This window comes from Oncorhynchus clarkii, chromosome 2, assembly GCF_045791955.1.
Source record: "Oncorhynchus clarkii lewisi isolate Uvic-CL-2024 chromosome 2, UVic_Ocla_1.0, whole genome shotgun sequence".
In the NCBI taxonomy this organism is placed as follows: Eukaryota; Metazoa; Chordata; class Actinopteri; order Salmoniformes; family Salmonidae; genus Oncorhynchus; species Oncorhynchus clarkii.
Genome location: NC_092148.1, coordinates 79,113,014 through 79,133,135, shown reverse-complemented (window position 1 = coordinate 79,133,135; position 20,122 = coordinate 79,113,014). Strand labels below are relative to the sequence as shown.

General features: G+C 42.4%; 1 protein-coding gene across 4 annotated transcripts in view; it reads left to right on the top strand.

The window, feature by feature from the left end:
• LOC139374627 (G1/S-specific cyclin-D2-like) overlaps nucleotides 1-20,122 on the top strand; it is a 270,693-nt gene that overhangs the window by 156,805 nt on the left and 93,766 nt on the right. For all 4 annotated transcript variants that reach the window (XM_071115663.1, XM_071115670.1, XM_071115674.1 and 1 more), the window contains one exon: nucleotides 10,966-11,016. In XM_071115663.1, coding sequence (XP_070971764.1) covers nucleotides 10,966-11,016 — 51 coding nt within the window. The remainder of the gene's footprint in view (nucleotides 1-10,965; nucleotides 11,017-20,122) is intronic.

The window sequence follows — 20,122 nt, the reverse complement described above, 5'->3', positions numbered from 1 at the left end:
TCCCCTTACACTGTGTACAAGACAGTAGTTTTGGAATTGTTAGTTAGATTACTTGTTATTACTGCATTGTCGGAACTAGAAGCACAAGCATTTCGCTACACTCGCATTAACATCTGCTAACCATGTGTATGTGACAAATAAAATTTGATTTGATTTGATTTGATTTAAATTATGTATACTTTTACTTTCGATACTTAAGTACATTTAAACCAAATACTTTTAGACTTTTACTCAAGTAGTATTTTACTGGGTGACTTTCACTTTTACTCGAGTCATTTTCTTTTAAGGTATCTTTACCTTTATTCAAGTATGAAAATTGGATACTTTTCCCACCACTGCATCCCGGATATTTAATAGGCTAGTTAGCAATTGAGTTTTCAGAGTATTTTCTACGCTACCTAGTTCAAACTCTAGCCGTTGGTTTAAAACGAGACTACAGACTCCATAAAGTGACCATTGGACTAAAAACATTTCAGATGGACTAAATTTGTAGTTGCAACAGTTTCTATTAAATGTATAATTTATCGCTGTCACGTACACATTTACGACCATTAAGAACCAACGACAATGCTAACATCTTTTTAGCCGAATCTCAGGGTCGAGCAACTTGGTTACTCGGCGACCAAACAGCTGCTACTGCCAGTCTATAGGAAATGGAGAACAAACCTAGGCTATTGCAGATTTAAGTGATAATGTCCGAGAAGCCGATGTTTGGTGGATATATTGGCACGGGTGTTGTTAGCCCCGAGACGAGGGCCGTCGAGGGACAGCAAACCGTGCCAACATATCCTCCAAACACCGGCTTTGAGGGCATTATCACTTTTAAACAGCGGGTTACCAACATATTCAAATAATGATTGACATATTTGAATTAAAAACGTTATTTTGATGCATTTATTCATACTATTTCATCCATCCACAAGATATAGTCCCAACACAAATCTAGGGTTCCTACCCAAGCCAGCTGGTCATTCGTTCTATTGGTTCGGTTGCCAGAGATGCGACCCAGTCATTTTAGTCTTTTTGTTCAGTATCTATGGACGAAACCCAGTCGTTCGTTCTAAATGTTCCATTGCCATACTGGCTGGCAACGTTCTTATCCCTTGCTTGTTAGCTAGCCAACTACGGCTAACTTACAGTCATATCAAACAGTGCAAACATAATAACAATAGTAGCTGCATTTGCATTTGTTAAAGCTGTGCATCGAGGACTTTGTCCCCACAGTGACTGTACGTACATACCCCAACGAGAAGCCATGGTTTACAGGCAACATTTGCACTGAGCTAAAGGGTAGAGCTGCCGCTTTCAAGGAGCGGGACTCTAACCCGGAAGCTTATAAGAAATCCCGCTATGCCATCCAACAGGCAAAGCGTCAATACAGGAATAAGATCGAATCGTACTACACCAGCTCCGACACTCGTCGGATGTGGCAGGGCTTGCAAACTATTACAGACTACAAAGGGAAACACAGTCGAGAGCTGCCCAATGACACAAGCCTACCAGACGAGCTAAATAACTTCTATGCTTGCTTTGAGGCAAGTAACACTGAGAGCATCAGCTGCATGAGAGCATCAGCTGTTCCCGGACGACTGTGTGATCACGCTCTCCACAGCCGATGTGCGTAAGACCTTTAAACAGGTCCACATTCGCAAGGCCGCTGGGCCAGATGGATTACCAGGATGTGTACTGCGAGCATGCGGTGACCAACTGGCAAGTGTCTTCACTGACATTTTCAACCTCTCCCTGTCTGAGTCTGTAATACCAACATGTTTCAAGCAGACCACCATAGTCCCTGTGCCCAAGAACACTAAGGTAACCTGCCTAAATGACTACCAACCCGTAGCACTCACGTCTGTAGCCATGAAATGCTTTGAAAGGCTGGTCATGGCTCACGTCAACCTCATTATCCCAGAAACCATAGACCCACTCCAATTTGCATACCGCACCAACAGATCCACAGATGATGCAATCTCTATTGCACTCCACACTGCCCTTTCCCACCTGGACAAAAGGAACACCTATGTGAGAATGCTATTCATTGACTACAGCTCAGCGTTCAAAGTGCCCTCAAAGCTCATCACTAAGCTAAGGACCCTGGGACTAAACACCTCCCTCTGCAACTGGATCCTGGACTTCCTGACGGGCCACCCCCAGATGGTAAGGGTAGGTAACAAAACATCCACCACGCTGATCATCAACATGGGGGCCCCTCAAGGGTGCGTGCTCAGTCCCCTCCTGTACTGCCTGTTCACTCATGACTGCACGGCCAGGCACGACTCAAACACCATCATTAAGTTTGCTGATGACACAACAGTAGTAGGCCTGATCACGAACAACGATGAGACAGCCTATAGGGAGGAGGTCAGAGACCTGGCCATGTAGTGCAATGACAACAATCTCTCTCTCAACGTGATCAAGACTAAGGAGATGATTGTGGACTTCAGGAAAAGGAGGACTGAGCACGCCCGCATTCTCATCGACGCAGGTTTAGAGCTTCAAGTTCCTTGGTGTCCACATCACCAACAAACTAATGTGGACCAAGCACACCAAGACAGTCGTGAAGAGGGCACGACAAAACCTATTTCCCCTCAGAAGACTGAAAAGATTTGGCATGGGTCCTCAGATCCTCAAAAGATTTTACAGCTTCACCATGGAGAGCATCCTGACAGGTTGCATCAATGCCTGGTATGGCAACTGCTTGGCCTCCAAAGGGTAGTGCGTACCGCCCAGTACATCACCGGGGCCAAGCTTCCTGCCATCCAGGACCTCTATACCAGGCGGTGTCAGAGGAAGGCCCTAAAAATTGTCAAAGACTCCAGCCACCCTAGTCATAGACTGTTCTCTCTGCTACCGCAAGGCATTCGGGACCGGAGCGCCAAGTCTAGGTCCAAGAGGCTTCTAAACAGCTTCTACACCCAAGCCATAAGACTCCTGAGTACAGCTAATCAAATGGCTACCCAGACTATTTGCATTTCCTCCCCACACACACACTGCTGCTGCTTTCTGTTATTATCCATACATAGCCACTTTTTTTAATTTTTTTATTTATTTTACCTTTATTTAACCAGGTAGGCAAGTTGAGAACAAGTTCTCATTTACAATTGCGACCTGGCCAAGATAAAGCAAAGCAGTTCGACAGATACAACGACACAGAGTTACACATGGAGTAAAACAAACATACAGTCAATAATACAGTATAAACAAGTCTATATACAATGTGAGCAAATGAGGTGAGAAGGGAGGTAAAGGCAAAAAAGGCCATGGTGGCAAAGTAAATACAATATAGCAAGTAAAACACTGGAATGGTAGTTTTGCAATGGAAGAATGTGCAAAGTAGAAATAAAAATAATGGGGTGCAAAGGAGCAAAATAAATAAATAAATTAAATACAGTTGGGAAAGAGGTAGTTGTTTGGGCTAAATTATAGGTGGGCTATGTACAGGTGCAGTAATCTGTGAGCTGCTCTGACAGTTGGTGCTTAAAGCTAGTGAGGGAGATAAGTGTTTCCAGTTTCAGAGATTTTTGTAGTTCGTTCCAGTCATTGGCAGCAGAGAACTGGAAGGAGAGGCGGCCAAAGAAAGAATTGGTTTTGGGGGTGACTAGAGAGATATACCTGCTGGAGCGTGTGCTACAGGTGGGAGATGCTATGGTGACCAGCGAGCTGAGATAAGGGGGGACTTTACCTAGCATTGTCTTGTAGATGACATGGCACTTTAATAACCCTACCTACATATACATAATTACCTCAATTACCCCGACACCGGTGCCCCCGCACATTGACACATTGAGTCTGTAACGGTGCCCCCTGTATATAGCTCCACAATTGTTATTTACTGCTGCTCTTTAATTATTTATTATTCTTATCTCCTACTTTTTTTTAGGTATTTTCACTAAACTGCGTTGTTGGTTAAGGCCTTGTAAGTAAGCATTTCACTGTTGTATTTGGCGCATGTGACAAATATCATTTGATTTTATTTGATTTTCTAGTGACAATTATTTGGATGCATCCCTAACCTAACAATGAGCTAATGAGGCGTGATTTCGTCTGGAATAGAAAATGCGCTTTCTCATCAGAACATTGTTGTTCAGAGGAGCTAGCCAACAATAACGTCAAACTGTTTCTCTTGTCCCTACTCACGACACGTTCATTACTATGGTTCAGCTGGAGAACGAATTTGAATATTGAAACAATGTTGCAAATGCTGGAGAGACAGACAGCAGGGTTTATAGAAATCTCTGCAGTTGAAACAAATGTTGGTCTAAAAGAAATGTGAGATGTCTAGATGCTTTTTATAGTGGAGATCAAGTTTATAAATTGTCTGACAGGGCTGATGAGACAGTGGACAGTGCGCAGTTAAATGGAACAGAGTAAATAGGCATTTTAACGTCATAGATTTAGCCAGTGGTAACTTGTGGAATAGACACCGGCTGGAATGTGGTTTTAACAAAGCTAGCTATATGGTGGTATTCAACCTGAGGTTAATCAATAGATGCAAACATATATTTTGATTACCTAGGTTTTGTTCTTTTTTTAATTTCACCTTTATTTATTTAACCAGGTAGGTCAGTTGAGAACAAGTTCTCATTAACAACTGCGACCTGGCCAAGATAAAGCAAAGCAGTGTGACAAAACAACAACACAGAGTTACACATAAACAAACGTACAGTCAATAACACAATAGAAGAATCTATGTACAGTGTGTGCAAATGTAGAAGATTAGGGAGGTAAGGCAATAAATTGGCCATAGAGGCGAAATAATTACAATGTAGCATTAACACTGGAGTGATAGATGTGCAGATGATGATGTGCAACTAGAGATACTTGGGTGCAAAAGAGCAGAAAGAGTAATAGGTAGTTGGGTGTGCTATTTACAGATTGGCTGTGTACAGTGATCGGTAAACTGCTCTGACAGCTGATGCTTAAAGTTAGAGAAGGAGATTTAAGTCTCCAGCTTCAGTGATTTTTGCAATTCGTTCCAGTTATTGGCAGCAGAGAACTGCAAGGAAAAGTGGCCAATGGAGTTGTTGGCTTTGGGGATGACCAGTGAAATATACCTGCTGGAGCGTGTGCTAAGAGTGGGTGTTGCTATGGTGAGTAGAGTTTTGGAGGCTATTTTGCTGCAGAGCTGTGTGCCGGGGTTGGGGTAGCTAGCTAGCTAGCTAAGGGTATCTAGCTCATGTCCAAATGCTAGTCCTTCATTTTTGCACAAAACATAACAAGCTAGCAACATCAGCTCAAAACCCAACACCAAACTTTGGGCAAATTGTCAAGCATGTACAAGCATGTACAATGCATGCAATGAGCTTTTGCAACACTAGCTAGCTAGCTACTCCATAGTCCAAGCTACAGTAAGAGTTATCCACATTGAACTGTCAGGAAGGACACAACTTAAACTGTAGCTGAGAAAACAAATTACTAGCTACATTAGGGCTTACTCCATTTAATCGATTGTCCGGTCAATAGGCTGTTGGTTGATCAGGTTTTTTTAGTCGGGCAGTTGCAATTGTTTGTTTTTTTCATGGTGCACAAGACACCTGTCTGATTCGCGCCTGTCTCAGTGGACTAATTCATTGCGGAGGCCACAGGGATGGCACAGTCCATCACTCTAAAACATTTGTTACTGAAATTGCATATTGCATATATTATGTAAATAATGGTGCACTAATAAATCTAATATTATTTTATACAAAATGGACCTTCTCCCGCATTGGATACGGACGCTGTCCCCAATTCTGAAACAACATTTTCAGTGCGCAGTAGAATTGTCTCCTTTCCCTATGTTGCTATGTGCATAATAGCAAAATGAACCAGCATATTGGGATTGAGAACAATGTGGTGGAAGCAGCAGCAGCAGAGACGAGGAAACAGCTCTTGTCTAAAACCCTATTCGGACGGGATTCGTTTTACCAGGGGTGGTCTGGTAATGTAGTTATGTGCACATTATGTGGACAAGCACAAAACACCACATCTGTCGTTTTAGACCCGTCCGAATCTGCCGTGTTAGTAATTTGTACATGGCAGGAGAATTCCAGCCAGAATAACCTACTGTTTTGGCGAAATCCAAGGTCGACATCCTTGTGTTTTGAGAGAAATGTCTGAGTTTGACCGGTGTTGCTCCGGGTTTGAGCAAGAAAACAATAACTGATTCAATAAATTGAACGAAGTGCTGCGCATAGCCTATATATGAAGGGCCTACATGTATCAACATTCACAGTGAATGCTTTTGTTCATATGTTTTGTGCGTATGATTTGAATATTGCCAAATGCATCAGTAAAAAACATCGCGCCTATTTGTTGTAACCCTTGCTGTTAATAGATCGCAAAGCAGCATACAACTGACCTAAACAAAATGATAAACTAAACTATCCTAATGATCATGTTCACACTTCCACAATTCAAATATTAATGGTGGCATTATACCAAAGATGGTTTGGTATGGTTTAGAAACTTGGGAACCAAGCTCGAGTTATCAGTGTAGCCCTGTTATCGCCTGGACTTGTTGAAAAATCTTCCATCATATTGTAACTGTAAATTTATTAGAAAAAAGTAAAGAAACTAATCCCGTCCGAATTTGCCTCTGGAATAACATACATTCTGGGCTAATAATTACATAACCAATGTTCTCAAGTAGTACTAGTCCTGTGCGAATAGGGTTTATCCTAATTTTCTAAGAAAATTGAGGAGAGAGCAAGCCCCAAACAGGCAGAAAACGTATATTGTAATCTAATAGCAGATTTGGCATGGGTTGAGATCCTCAAAAGGTTCTACAGCTGCAACATCGAGAGCATTGGTTGCCTCACTGCCTGGTACAGCAATTGCTCGGCCTCCGACTGCAAGGCACTTCAGAGGGTAGTGTATACGACCCAGTACATCATTGGGGCAAAGCTGCCTGCCATCCAGGCCCTGAAAATTGTCAGAGACCCCAGCCACCCCAGTCATAGACTGTTCTCTCTACTACCGCATGGCATGTGGTACCGGAGTGCCAAGTCTAGGACAAAAAGGCTTCTCAACAGTTTTTACCCCCAAGCCATAAGACTCCTGAACAGGTAACCAAATGGTTACACAGACTATTTGCATTGTGTGCCACCCCCCAACCCCTCTTTTACGCTGCTGCTACTCTCTGTTTATCTTATATGCATAGTCACTTTAACTATACATTCATGTACATACTACCTCAATTGGCCCTACCAACCAGTGCTCCCGCACATTGGATAACCGGGCTATCTGCATTGTGTCCCACCACCCGCCAACCCCTCTTTTCACACTACTGCTACTCTGTTCATTATATATGCATGGTCACTTTAACCATATCTACATGTACATACTACCTCAATAAGCCTGACTAACCGGTGTCTGTATATAGCCTTGATACTCTTATTTTCAAATGTCTTTTTACTGTTGTTTTATTTCTTTACTTACACACACACACACACATACATACACACACACACTTTTTTTTCTCCGTACTATTGTCTATTGTTTAGAGCCTATAAGTAAGCATTTCACTGTAAGGTCTACACCTGTTGAATTCGGCGTACATGACAAATAAACTTTGATTTGATTTAATAGCACCTGTTTGTCTCACACAATATGTCCGCAGCTCTCGCTCCTATACCCTCCTCCTTCTTGATCTTCTTCTTATTGTTATTATTACAATTATTTTTATGATCATTATGATAATAAGTAATGTCGTTATCATTAGTAGTCTTTGTATAACCACCATCGAGCTGTAGGCCTAAGAGTGCGTCCTGTTTAGTCTTAATACTGTAATTTATTTAGGCCTATATTCCAATATATAGGCTACTACATCAGTCAATCAATCATTCATTCGTTCATGCCATCACACAGCATACGAGACATTCATGGATTGAAATTCAATCATGTGTTTTTGACTAATAATTGTAAACATTTCGACCAATCCTCCTTCTGTTTTCTTGACATTTTAATCGAAATGTGTGCTAATCAACAGTACCAAACTAACAACTCTGCCATTTGACCGTCTTGACTGTATTTTACATCTCCGATCTGGATGCTGGACTAGCCTATCTGTTGGATATTTGTCAACAACCGCTGTGCACGGCTATTCCACTGGCACGGCACTAGGGGTGGGGGGAGGGGGCTAATGACCCCCCCAATCCTGGATTATACAAATGTATAGGATGCATAACACTGCAACGCTTCAGGCTAGTAACAAGCTGTAAAAGGCACAATACAGATGTGGCTCCAGTGTACATGGGGATATCTTTGTTTAGTATCTATGGCTGACACAGGAGGCTGCTGAGGGGAGAACGACTCATAATAAAGGTAAGAACGGAGCAAATGGAATGGCATCAAACACCTGGAAACCATGTTTGATGTATTTCATACAATTCCACTTATTCTGCTCCAGTCATTAACACAAGCCCATTCTCCCCAATAAAGGTGCCACCAACCTCCTGTCATGGCTGAGTTATACAACCTTCAAATAGTCAATGCCCGGAAATTGCGGGTGTACTCCTCAAACTGGTCCAACGCCGCATCTCCCTCTCTCCATATGGTGTTGGCCCACTCCAGGGCTTTCCCGGTGAGGCACGAGACGAGGGTGGAAACCCTCTCACGGTCCGATGGAGCTGGGTGGACCGTGGCCAGATAGAGATTTAATTGAAGGAGGAACCCCTGGCAGTTGGCAGCACTCCCGTCGTACTCCTGTGGCAAGGAGAGACTAATCCCACTGGGTTCAGGAGGAAGAGGGGAGCTCAGGGGAGACCCTGGTTGTGCTGGTGGAGGCGCTGGAAGAACAGCAGTCCATTGTCTGGACAATGCGGTCCATGGCGGCACCAAGATGATAAAGTATTACTGCTTGCTCCTGGACGCGCTCTTCCACCTCTATGGCCAGGGCACCTTCTCCTGCTGACTCCATAGGGTCGGTGATTCTGTAATGGGTGCGTGCTGGTGGCAGGGAAGTCAGGCGCAGGAGAACGAACTTCGTATAAACGGAGTCTTTTAATAAAATATATAAAATAATCAAAGTGGGTACAAAACCCGTCGCGCACCAGCACATAACTTGTACAAACATACAATCACACAATCACCGACAAGGACATGAGGGGAAACAGAGGGTTAAATACACAACATGTAATTGATGGGATTGGAACCAGGTGTGATGGAAGACAAAACAAAACCAATGGAAAATGAAAAATGGATCAGTGACGGCTAGAAGAACTGTGTGCTGCAAAACCTTAGTAGAGCATGGGTGAATAGGCATTGTGGTGCTCATGTGTATTTCCTTTCTTTTTCGGCTTCAAACCAATGCCTACTTCTCACATAATACATCATTTTTGTTTTTAATATCTATGGGCATGATGAATGTCTTGAAACCTGTATGATTTAATTTAACAACTTAGGCTTGTATTGCCATAATGCAGAATAAATAATGGATCAGATAATATGCGTACTCCATTGATTTTAATAATTATTTTTTTCTATTTGTTATTTGCAAATTTGCCTATCAAGAGAATCCTTACAGTCACGGCTTAACAGAAATGGAGAAGACAGACAGGTGCATGATAAACAATGGGCTGCTTTGCCAAGTGCTCAGATTTCAAAGACATTACTAAATAAAAGAAGAAGTTTTAAAAAGAGATTTGGGACAATGGAGGGACTTAAATCCTAGATGTCCCCCTCAACATTTATCTTATCCCATTTCCTGACTTCTGAAGTTGTGGGATCTACTTGTGACAGTTGCACATTGAAGTGCTTTGTATTCACACTACTTTTACTTTGTTTGAAAATAAATGTGTGTTTTGACAACTTCACATCTCACTGGCTTTCATGATACAGCGCCCCTCCCTCCCTCGCTTCCCTTCTTCTCTCCTTCCGTAAGAAATCCTTGCCCACTTGCATTCCTTCCAGGTGAATTGAACCTTGTCTTACTGTTAAATGAAGCTGCTCCTCCTCCTCCTTCCCTCCTCCCCCTCCTCCTGCGATAGATTGGGGGCATTAACTTTAGGAAGTAACGTTAGCTCTCAGACTTGTTTTGGTTGGAGGGCCTGAGGCCTCGCTGGCCCAGATAAACTGATCTCTCTGGGGAAGTCTTGATAGAGACTTAACTCTAACTGACACATGCTTTTGTGGAATAATCACCCCTCTCATCCTTATAATTGTGAGTGATAACAGCTCAAGGAACCTCTGAATTGTATCCTTTGCTTCTTTGTTACCTGTTACGTCATGAGATTTACTATGATTTCAACTGAAGGTATGGAGTGATGGCTTGTTGTTCTAAATCAGGATCATATTCATATAGGGCACTAATGTAAAATGAAAATAAGCATTTCTTATAAGTTCAGGTAGTTTCAGTCCATTTTGTTGCTTACATTTTTTAATTTTTTGTCATTTAGCAGACCTTACCCACAGCGACTTACAGGAGCAATTAGGTTTATATGCCTTGCTCAAGGGCACATCAGCTCGGTGATTTGAACCAGCGACCTTTCCATTACTGGCCCAACGTAACCGGTAGATTATCTGCCACCTTGTTATTACCCCCCCATTCTTGCATAAGTTGATGGCTCATTTAAAAACTGTAAACCAGATGGGTTAGATTTGAGCTTTCAGCCATATCACAGTAACACATGATCAAACTATTATTCTTCAGATCGAGATTGTGTGATTTTGTGAACACATGAAGCAATGGGCTCCCAGTCACCCACAGAGGGAATTCACAAGTCTGTAGGATAAGTGACTGTTCAATTGAAGTTGCATTTGTTTTTATCTCATATCAGAATTGTCAGGAAACTACTGTCAGGGGAATTCCAGTTAGAAAGGTACATTTTATTGAAGAGGAATAGTACTTTCCATGCATCATCATCATCATCATCATCATCGTCTTGAGAACAGTAAACTAAGTTTGAGCAGTACTTTCTTTGAGTTGATAAGATGGCTATCAATCACTCAGTTTATTTAATTGTGTCTTTGTTTTTGTTGTTCTAGGAGCATCTGAGCGTTTCAGGAATGGTCTTGGCTGGGCATGGCTCATCTCAGGTAAGACTTTAGCTACCGTAGTTTACTTTGTACATGTGAGCTGCTGTTTTCACATGGGAAGGCTACTGAATTCCCCTCTTTGTTTTCAATGAAGAAATGTTACCACAGCAAGAGCTTGGGCTTTTTAAAACAGATTACTGTAGATTTTCATGTGTTGTACTGTAAGGAAGGAATAGAAGACATTCCCTGTCCCTGCAGATTCCCTCTGGTGATTTGATTAGCATTTGAGAAATAGAATATCCTGAAACAATAGACTGTTCTATTATACAAGATGTGTAAATGATGTAGGATAGTGGCAATTCCACGTAAACAGAACGGAATTGCACCTACTTTTCAACGTCCATCTAACGGTTTCAGTCATTGCTCAGTGGGTGAGGATAATGGTTACAGTAAATGGAAAGAGAGGGGGCTCATGGATAACAGCCCGGAGAGTTGGCATTAATTGGAGAGAGAGAGGGAGGGGTTGTCCAGAATTTCACACTCTTGCTTTGACCACCAGATGACAGAAAGAGAAAAAAAACTTATCAGCTGCACATAAAAGTATGCCAGTGGAAGGCAGGACAGTAGCAAGTGACCCAGCAGTGATTTGTGACTACTACTACTAGCCAACTCAATTGCAGAAATTTCGTAACAGATTTTTCAGAAGTCTGTTACTGATTTGGTATCAGAATTTTAAGTTTTAGTCACTTAATAATGAATTAACAAAATGTATATCAGTAAGAACACTATAACTCAATTATAGGTTAATCTTAGAACTACCCATCCCGGATCCGCGAGAATTGTCATCAACTACACTAATTAGCATTGCGCAAGGTCAAAAAATATTACTAGAAAATATTCAGATTCATGAAATCACAAGTGAAATATAGTGAAACACAGCTTAGCCTTTTGTTAATCACCCTGTCATCTCAGATTTTGAAATTATGCTTTACAGCCAAAGCAAGACAAGCGTTTGTGTAAGTTTATTGATAGCCTAGCATAGCATTATGTCCAGCTAGCAGCAGGAAGCTTGGTCACGAAAATCAGAAAAGCAATCAAATTAAATCGTTTACCTTTGATGAGCTTCGGATGTTTTCACTCACGAGACTCCCAGTTAGACAGCAAATGTTCCTTTTGTTCCATAAAGATTATTTTTATAGCCGAAATACCGCCGTTTCTTGTCCACGTTTTGTTAAGAAATCCACCGGAAATTGCGGTCACGACAACGCCGAAAAAAACTCCAAATTAGATCCATAATAATCAACAGAAATATGGCAAACGTTTTTTATAATCAATCCTCAATGTGTTTTTCAAATATCTATTCGATAATATATCAACCGGGACAATTGGCTTTTCAGTAGGAGCGAGAGGAACAATGGCCACCTTTGTCTATTACGCACAAATCACTCTGAAAGCCACAACCTGACCACTGACGCAATGCTGTCATTCACGCTCATTTTTTCAAAATTAAAAAAGCCTGAAACTATGTCTAGTGGCTGTAGACAGACTAGGGAAGCCATATAAAAGGAATCTGGTTGATATCCCTTTCAATGGGCAATAGGGATGCATAGAAAGACAGGGGTTTCAAAATAAGGGTCACTTCCCGATTGGATTTTTCTCAGGCTTTCGCCTGCAATATCAGTTCTGTTATACTCACAGACAATATTTTTTACCGTTTTGGAAACTTTAGAGTGTTTTCTATCCTAAGCTGTCAATTATATGCATATTCTAGCATATGGTCCTGAGAAATAGCCTGCTTTCTTTGGGAATGTTATTTTTCAAAAAAATGAAAATAGTGCCCCCTAGTTTCAAGAGGTTAACCTTTACTTGTTACTTCTGTGAACGTTCATTATCCTCCCTCCTTATGAGGTAGAGAAATTAGGAAATGTCTTAAAGATATATGGGTTTTTGGTAACATAATTTCAATCCACAAGGCAATGTTTCTTGAAAACTTACAGAAGACACAATTGTTTTTCCTTGAAAAATAAATAATTGAATCACCTAATATCCAATAACCTAATTGAATAACCTAATATCCAGCCTCTCATTTTAACAATAAATTGTCGAGTTCACCTCTCCTAGGGAGGGTGACGTGTTCGATGCCGATATAACGTAGGGTTGAAATTGAGTGGTTCGCTTCCAAAAAGTGAGTCGCAACTGGGTAAGTTGAGTTCCTGCATCTAATGGTGCTAATGTTTTTCCTAGCAAAACTGAATATAAGTGTTGATATTAGTTGGCGGGGTCTTTAGTTCAACATTAATGTGTTTTGATGTATTTGTAATGCCTTTAAGACTTTTTCTGGTAGATGTTTTCTAAGACCGCTTTTCCTTCTATTTGTCAAGAAATCAAAGCATTTGCTTATTCCGAAGTTTTTGAGAATTTTTTTGGTAGAAAAATGTATACAATGCCTTCGGAAACTATTCAGACCTCTTCACATTTTTCACATTTTGCTAGGTTACAGACTTCTTCTAAAATGTATTACATTTTTGTTTTTTTCTCATCAATCTACACACAATACCCCATAATGACAAAGCAAAACTAGGCTTTTAGAAATGTTTGCTAATTAACCTGGAAATATCACATTTGCATAAGTATTCAGACCCTTTACTCAGTACTTTGTTGAAGCATCTTTAGCAGTGATTATAGCCTCGAGCCTGCTTGGGTATGATGCTGCAAGCTTGGCACACCTGTACCCGGGGAGGTTTTCCCATTTTTCTCTGCAGATCCTCTCAAGCTTTGTCAGGTTGGATGGGGAGCGTTGCAGCACAGCTATTTTCAGGTCTCTTCAGAGATGTTCGATCGGGTTCAAGTCCGGGCTCTGGCTTGGCCACTCAAGGACATTCAGAGCCTTGTCCCGAAGCCACTCTTGCATTGTCTTGGGTGTGTGCTTTGGGTCGTTGTCCTGTTGGAAGGTTGCACCTTCACCCCAGTCTGAGGTCCTGAGTGCTCCAGAGTAGGTTTTCATCAAGGATCTCTCTGTAATTTGCTCCATTCATCTTTGCCTCGATCCTGACCTGTCCCAGTCGCTGAAAAACATCCCCACAGCATGATGCTGCCACCACCATCCTTCACCGTAGGGATGGTGCCAGGTTTCCTCCAGATGTGACGCTTGGCACTCAGGTCAAAGAGTTCAATCTTGGTTTCATCAGACCAGTCTGAGAGTCTTTAGGTGCCTTTTGGCAAACTCCAAGCGGGCTGTCATGCCCTGTCCTGAGGAGTGGCTTCCATCGGGCCATTCTACCATAAAGGCCTGATTGGTGGAGTGCTGCAGAGATGGTTGTCCTTCTGGAAGGTTCTCCCATCTCCACAGAGAAACTCTAGAGCTCTGTCAGAGTGACCATCAGGTTCTTGGTCACCTCCCTGACCAAGGCCCTTCTCCCCTGATTGCTTAGTTTGGCCAGGCTGCCAGCTCTAGGGTGTTGTGGTGGTTCCAAACTTCTTCCATTTAAGAATGATGGAGGCCACTGTGTTTTTGGGGACCTTCAATGCTGCAGAATGTTTTTGGTACCCTTCCCCAGATCTGTGCCTCGACAAAATCCTGTCTTGGAGCTCTACGGACAATTTCTTCAATCTCATGGCTTCGTTTTTGCTCTGACATGCGCTGTCAACTGTGTGCCAGTCCACATCATATCCAATCAATTGAATTTACCACAGGTGGACTCCAATCAAGTTGTAGAAACATCTCAAGGACTATCAATGGAAACAGGATGCACCTGAGTTCAATTTCGAGTCTCATAGTCACTGTGCATCAGGTGTCACTGTTAGTAGATATCTATTTCACATGTCTATGTACTTCTCTGTGAGGTGGTGGGGGCTGTTTGCAAAACGTATTATAAACTGTAAATGGATCAACAACAATATTTCAACACAATCAATCTACCCACTGGTATCTAATTCTCGTAACTATACCAGTGCTCCCAAGTGGTGCAGCGGTCTAAGGCACTGCATCTCAGTGCTTGAGGTGTCACTACAGTCCCTGGTTCAAATCCAGACTGTATCACAACCGGCTGTGATTGGGAGTCCCATAGGGCGGCGCACAGTTGGCCCAGTGTTCTCCGGGTTTGGCCAGTGTAGGCCATCATTGTAAATAAGAATTTGTTCTTAACTGACTTGCCTAGTTAAATAAAGGTTAAATAAAAATAAATACCAAACCATTGCAGAAAATTTCACACACTCTATTGTTTTTGGTAAATTGATCAATGACAGTACACAGATTCATCAAGGCTGTGTTGGAGCCGGTGACCACCTTGAAGGTAATCTATTAGTGGTCACATATGTTACTGTCATTTTCACTATAACAAATTATCTGATACCAGCACTGTGTCTTTCTTTTTCTACCACCGAAATTCCACAAGCTTGAATTCCTGTAAATGGTGGTCAGGTGGTTTCTCTCCCATCCAGCACTCTCATATCTCATGATGATTTTAACTTATTTTAAACATCTGTAGAGTATTTTCAATGTATCAAGGACCATCCACTTAACTGTCCTGAAATTATTTTCACAAAATAATTAACTCAAGTGTCAAACTGATAGGCAGTAAACTGAGTAAACTGAGGCTCATTACATCAGAGACAGATACATTCCTAGTATCACACCTTTGCCTGAGTCTTTTCCACCAGATGTATCTTGTTCGCGAAGAGGAAGGGTATATGGATGGAGGCACAGCACAGGCACCCAGTGTGTCAGGGCATTCCTCAGTGAAGTGGATCTGCTCAGGGTGACTCTACACTTTTAACATGTGCTAGCACACTTGTGCTCAGATACGTTTAATTTTTGGATTAGTCTCTGTAGCAGCTGCCTCCCCACAGCTGACCGACCGGGGCTCAAGAACAGAGGTGGAGCTCAGGGTGCTGGAACACCCCCCCCCCCCCCCCCCCCCGTTGACCAGAGAGGGTACAGATGTCTGTTTTCTGTTTCAAGTTCATCTAATAGGCAGTGACAACATGGAACGATTTACGTTTAGTCTGATTTGAGATATTTGTGTGAGTGATTTGAATCCATGCTTAATGTTTACTAGCAATATATGAAGTTTGTCTTATACTGCCAATGGCATTACTGAGTGCCCTGTCCACTGTGCCTGACTGTCTCCCTCACTGTCTATCTTTCTCTGGTTATCTCACTCATGTCTCTGGGATCCAGTGCTCCAGTCAGAGTACTTTCTGTTGTTTAGGGCTACCGCAGCAAAGCCCCTCTGTGCAGTGAGTCGCTGTTAGCCCCCAGTTTGTCTGTAGCTCGGTTGCTAAATAAAGGAAACATCTGCTCCTCTGCAGCGCTGCTGGCTGCACTAGATCCAGACAGACTGGCCCTGGGCTGGAGGAGGAAGAGCAGCTCATTGTGCACGTCACTCAGCTGCGGTCTCCCCCTCATTCCGTCTCAGCCTCCAGCACCACCACCACCACCCCCTCAGTCCCTCTGCCCCCCACCATAACAGCTGCCGCCCCTGGATCAATGCAGCTTCAACCATCTCTCTCTCTCTCTCTCAATCTCTCTCTCTCTCTCTCTCTCTCTCTCTCTCTCTGAGGAAAGATGTGCCTCACATGCATACTACTGTTAACCCTAGCCCAAGCAGTTGTGCTCACTCAGCTGTGCTTGCGTGCATACATTTGAGTGCGGGTTTTGGTGTGTATCTTGAATTGTTAGGGGGGGCTCCCATCAAACATTGGTTCTCACAGCGGAAATCCCCCATTCAATGAGTGTGAGGAGAGAATGAGAGAAGAAGGGGTAGATAATGCTGACTCATCCCAGTGCACCTTGGACAGGGAGCTAAGATACAGGTAGACTGACAGAGGGAAGAGCTCACAGATTTGAACTGGACACTAGAATATTCTGCAATAGCAGAATGTCCCTTGAACTTACAGTACAGCTGTACTGAGACAGTTCCACAAGCTTTCAGGAGGCTAATTGTTTAGTTAAACATACATCTTAAACATAGAGCCATAACCCAAACCTGTCAAGCTGTGACTTCAGATAGATAACTAACTAGCGGTTAGAACGTTGGGCTAGTAACCGAAAGGTTGCTTGATCGAATCCCCGAGCTGACAAGGTAGAAATCAGTCGTTCTGCCCCTGAGCAAGGCAGTTTACCCACTGTTCCTCGGGCGCCGAAGATGTGCATGTCGATTAAGGTAGTTCCCCGCACCTCTCTGATTCATAGGGGTTGGGTTAAATGCCGAAGAGATGTTTCAGTTGAAGGCATTCAGTTGTAAAAGCAAGATCTGTCCTTCCAACGAGATTGTGGTGGGAATCAAATCAAATCAAGTTTTATTTATATAGCTAATTTCAGACATGGAATGCAACGTAATGTGCTTTACAGGAAAATAACAAATAAAAAAGCAAAAATGTTTACTACACAACAGACATAAGATGAAAAAAAAAAAGAATGAAACAAACTGAACAAATAAAAAGCACCGTAAGGAAAAGTTAAAATATGTGTTTTAAGATCTCTTTTAAATATGTCCACAGTTTCGGCCACCCTCAGGTTCTCTGGCAGGCTATTCCAGAGGCTGGGGGCATAATAACTAAAGACTGCCTCCATGCCTCTTGGTCCAGGCTTTGGGATAGTTAAAAGGCTGCCTCTCCATGCCTCTTGGTCCAGGCTTTGGGATAGTTAAAAGGCTGCCTCTCCATGCCTCTTGGTCCTAGGCTTTGGGATAGTTAAAAGGCTGCCTCTCCATGTCTCTTGGTCCTGGGCTTTGGGATAGTTAAAAGGCTGCCTCTCCATGTCTCTTGGTCCAGGCTTTGGGATAGTTAAAAGGCTGCCTCTCCATGCCTCTTGGTCCTAGGCTTTGGGATAGTTAAAAGGCTGCCTCTCCATGCCTCTTGGTCCTAGGCTTTGGGATAGTTAAAAGGCTGCCTCTCCATGTCTCTTGGTCCAGGCTTTGGGATAGTTAAAAGGCTGCCTCTCCATGTCTCTTGGTCCTGGGCTTTGGGATAGTTAAAAGGCTGCCTCTCCATGTCTCTTGGTCCTAGGCTTTGGGATAGTTAAAAGGCTGCCTCTCCATGTCTCTTGGTCCAGGCTTTGGGATAGTTAAAAGGCTGCCTCTCCATGTCTCTTGGTCCAGGCTTTGGGATAGTTAAAAGGCTGCCTCTCCATGCCTCTTGGTCCTAGGCTTTGGGATAGTTAAAAGGCTGCCTCTCCATGTCTCTTGGTCCAGGCTTTGGGATAGTTAAAAGGCTGCCTCTCCATGTCTCTTGGTCCAGGCTTTGGGATAGTTAAAAGGCTGCCTCTCCATGCCTCTTGGTCCAGGCTTTAGGATAGTTAAAAGGCTGCCTCTCCATGTCTCTTGGTCCAGGCTTTGGGATAGTTAAAAGGCTGCCTCTCCATGTCTCTTGGTCCAGGCTTTGGGATAGTTAAAAGGCTGCCTCTCCATGTCTCTTGGTCCAGGCTTTGGGATAGTTAAAAGGCCAGTGCCAGAGGACCTGAGGGACCTACAGAGTACATAACTTAAAAGCATGTCTGACATGTATTGGGGTGCACAATCGTGGATCAATTTAAAAACCAATGGAAGAATCTTAAAATGAAATCTAAAACTCACAAGCAGCCAGTGCAGAGACCATGAATCCTGTGTAATCTGTGCTCTCCGTCTGGTCTTGGTCAGTACACGTGCTGCAGCATTCTGTATGTTTTACAGTTGACCAATGTCTTTATGGGTAGACCAGACAGGAGAGCATTACTGTAGTCAAGCCTGCTTGTAATAAAAGCATGGTTGAGTCTCTCTGCATCAGCCTGAGAGAGAAACATATACACCGTGGCAATGTTCCTCAGGTGGTAAAAATGTATTTTGGTCACATTCCTAATGTGAGATTTGAAATTTACTTCAGAATCTAAAATAACCCCTATGTTTCTTACCTGGTGTTTTGTCTTATTGCCCATTAATTAAAATGTGCAGCTAGATTCTCTCTGTGCTTTGGCTCCAACAATAAGTACCTTAGTCTTGTCTTGATTTAGCTGGAGGTAGTTGTGAGCCATCCAATTATTTAAATCACTAATACAGTCTAATAATTGATCTGTGGAGCTAAAATTCTCTGGTGACACTGAAATGTAAAGTTGTGTATCGTCTGCGTAGCAGTAAAAATCAATGCTGTGCTGTCTGATAACGCTGCCAAGGGGTAACATATACAGTATAAACTGAACGGTACAGGACCCAAAATCGAACCTTGTGGAACGCCACATGTGATATGTATTTTCTCTGAGTTATGTTCACCAAGAGTGACAAAAAACTCTCGACCGGACAGAGAGCTGTTGCGTATCTGTGTTGGTTCTAAGATAATTTAACGCTTTAACTAATGCTGTCTCTGTGCTGGGCACAACAAAAACAGATTGGAATTTTTCTAAAATACAGTTTACATTAAAAAAAAGATTTAGCTGTTTGAACACCGCATTCTACAGAATTTTGCTTAAAAATGGAATGATTGAGATTGTCTGAAAACTCTAGATTACTTTTCATCAGAAGGGGTTTCACCATAACAGTTTTTAGTGCAGTGGGGAAAGTGCCTGTGAACAGGGAGCGATTAACAATAGCTTGCACTTCTTCAGATATGCAAAAAAAAAAAAAAATGTTTTAAATTAACCCCTTCACTATATATATATATATATATATATATATATATATATATATATATATATATATTTTTTACAGCTTTTCTGCTACACATTTTCGAATCCAAGATGGCGTAGCAGTCAGACGTATTTGGCTTTGTCTTGTCTTGTATATATATTTTTATGTATTTTTCTTCGCATTCTTTTTAATATTTTTCCTAAACCTCAACTTTAAAATACTCTGCTGCAACCCGCCTCACCTAATGTGTTGTCGATCTGTTTTTTTTCTAAACTATTTCTATTTATCTCCAAACTGGAATACCTCAACTGAAGCTAGCTAGCTAACTAGCTACCAGCTATCAGCTATCAGTCAGCTAACCACTGCTAGCGGTCAGTTCGCCTGTTCTTTCAACGCGTTTCAAACCAGAGCATACCGGACCTATTTTTCTCTCCATATACCCAAATTCCTACCGCAACCTCTGAACCTTTTCATCTGGATCATCACAGCTAGCTAACCTCAACCCGGGTTGACTACTCCTGGCTAACGTTTTCGTCCCGGAGCTAGCACCAACTAGCCTGGAGCTAGCC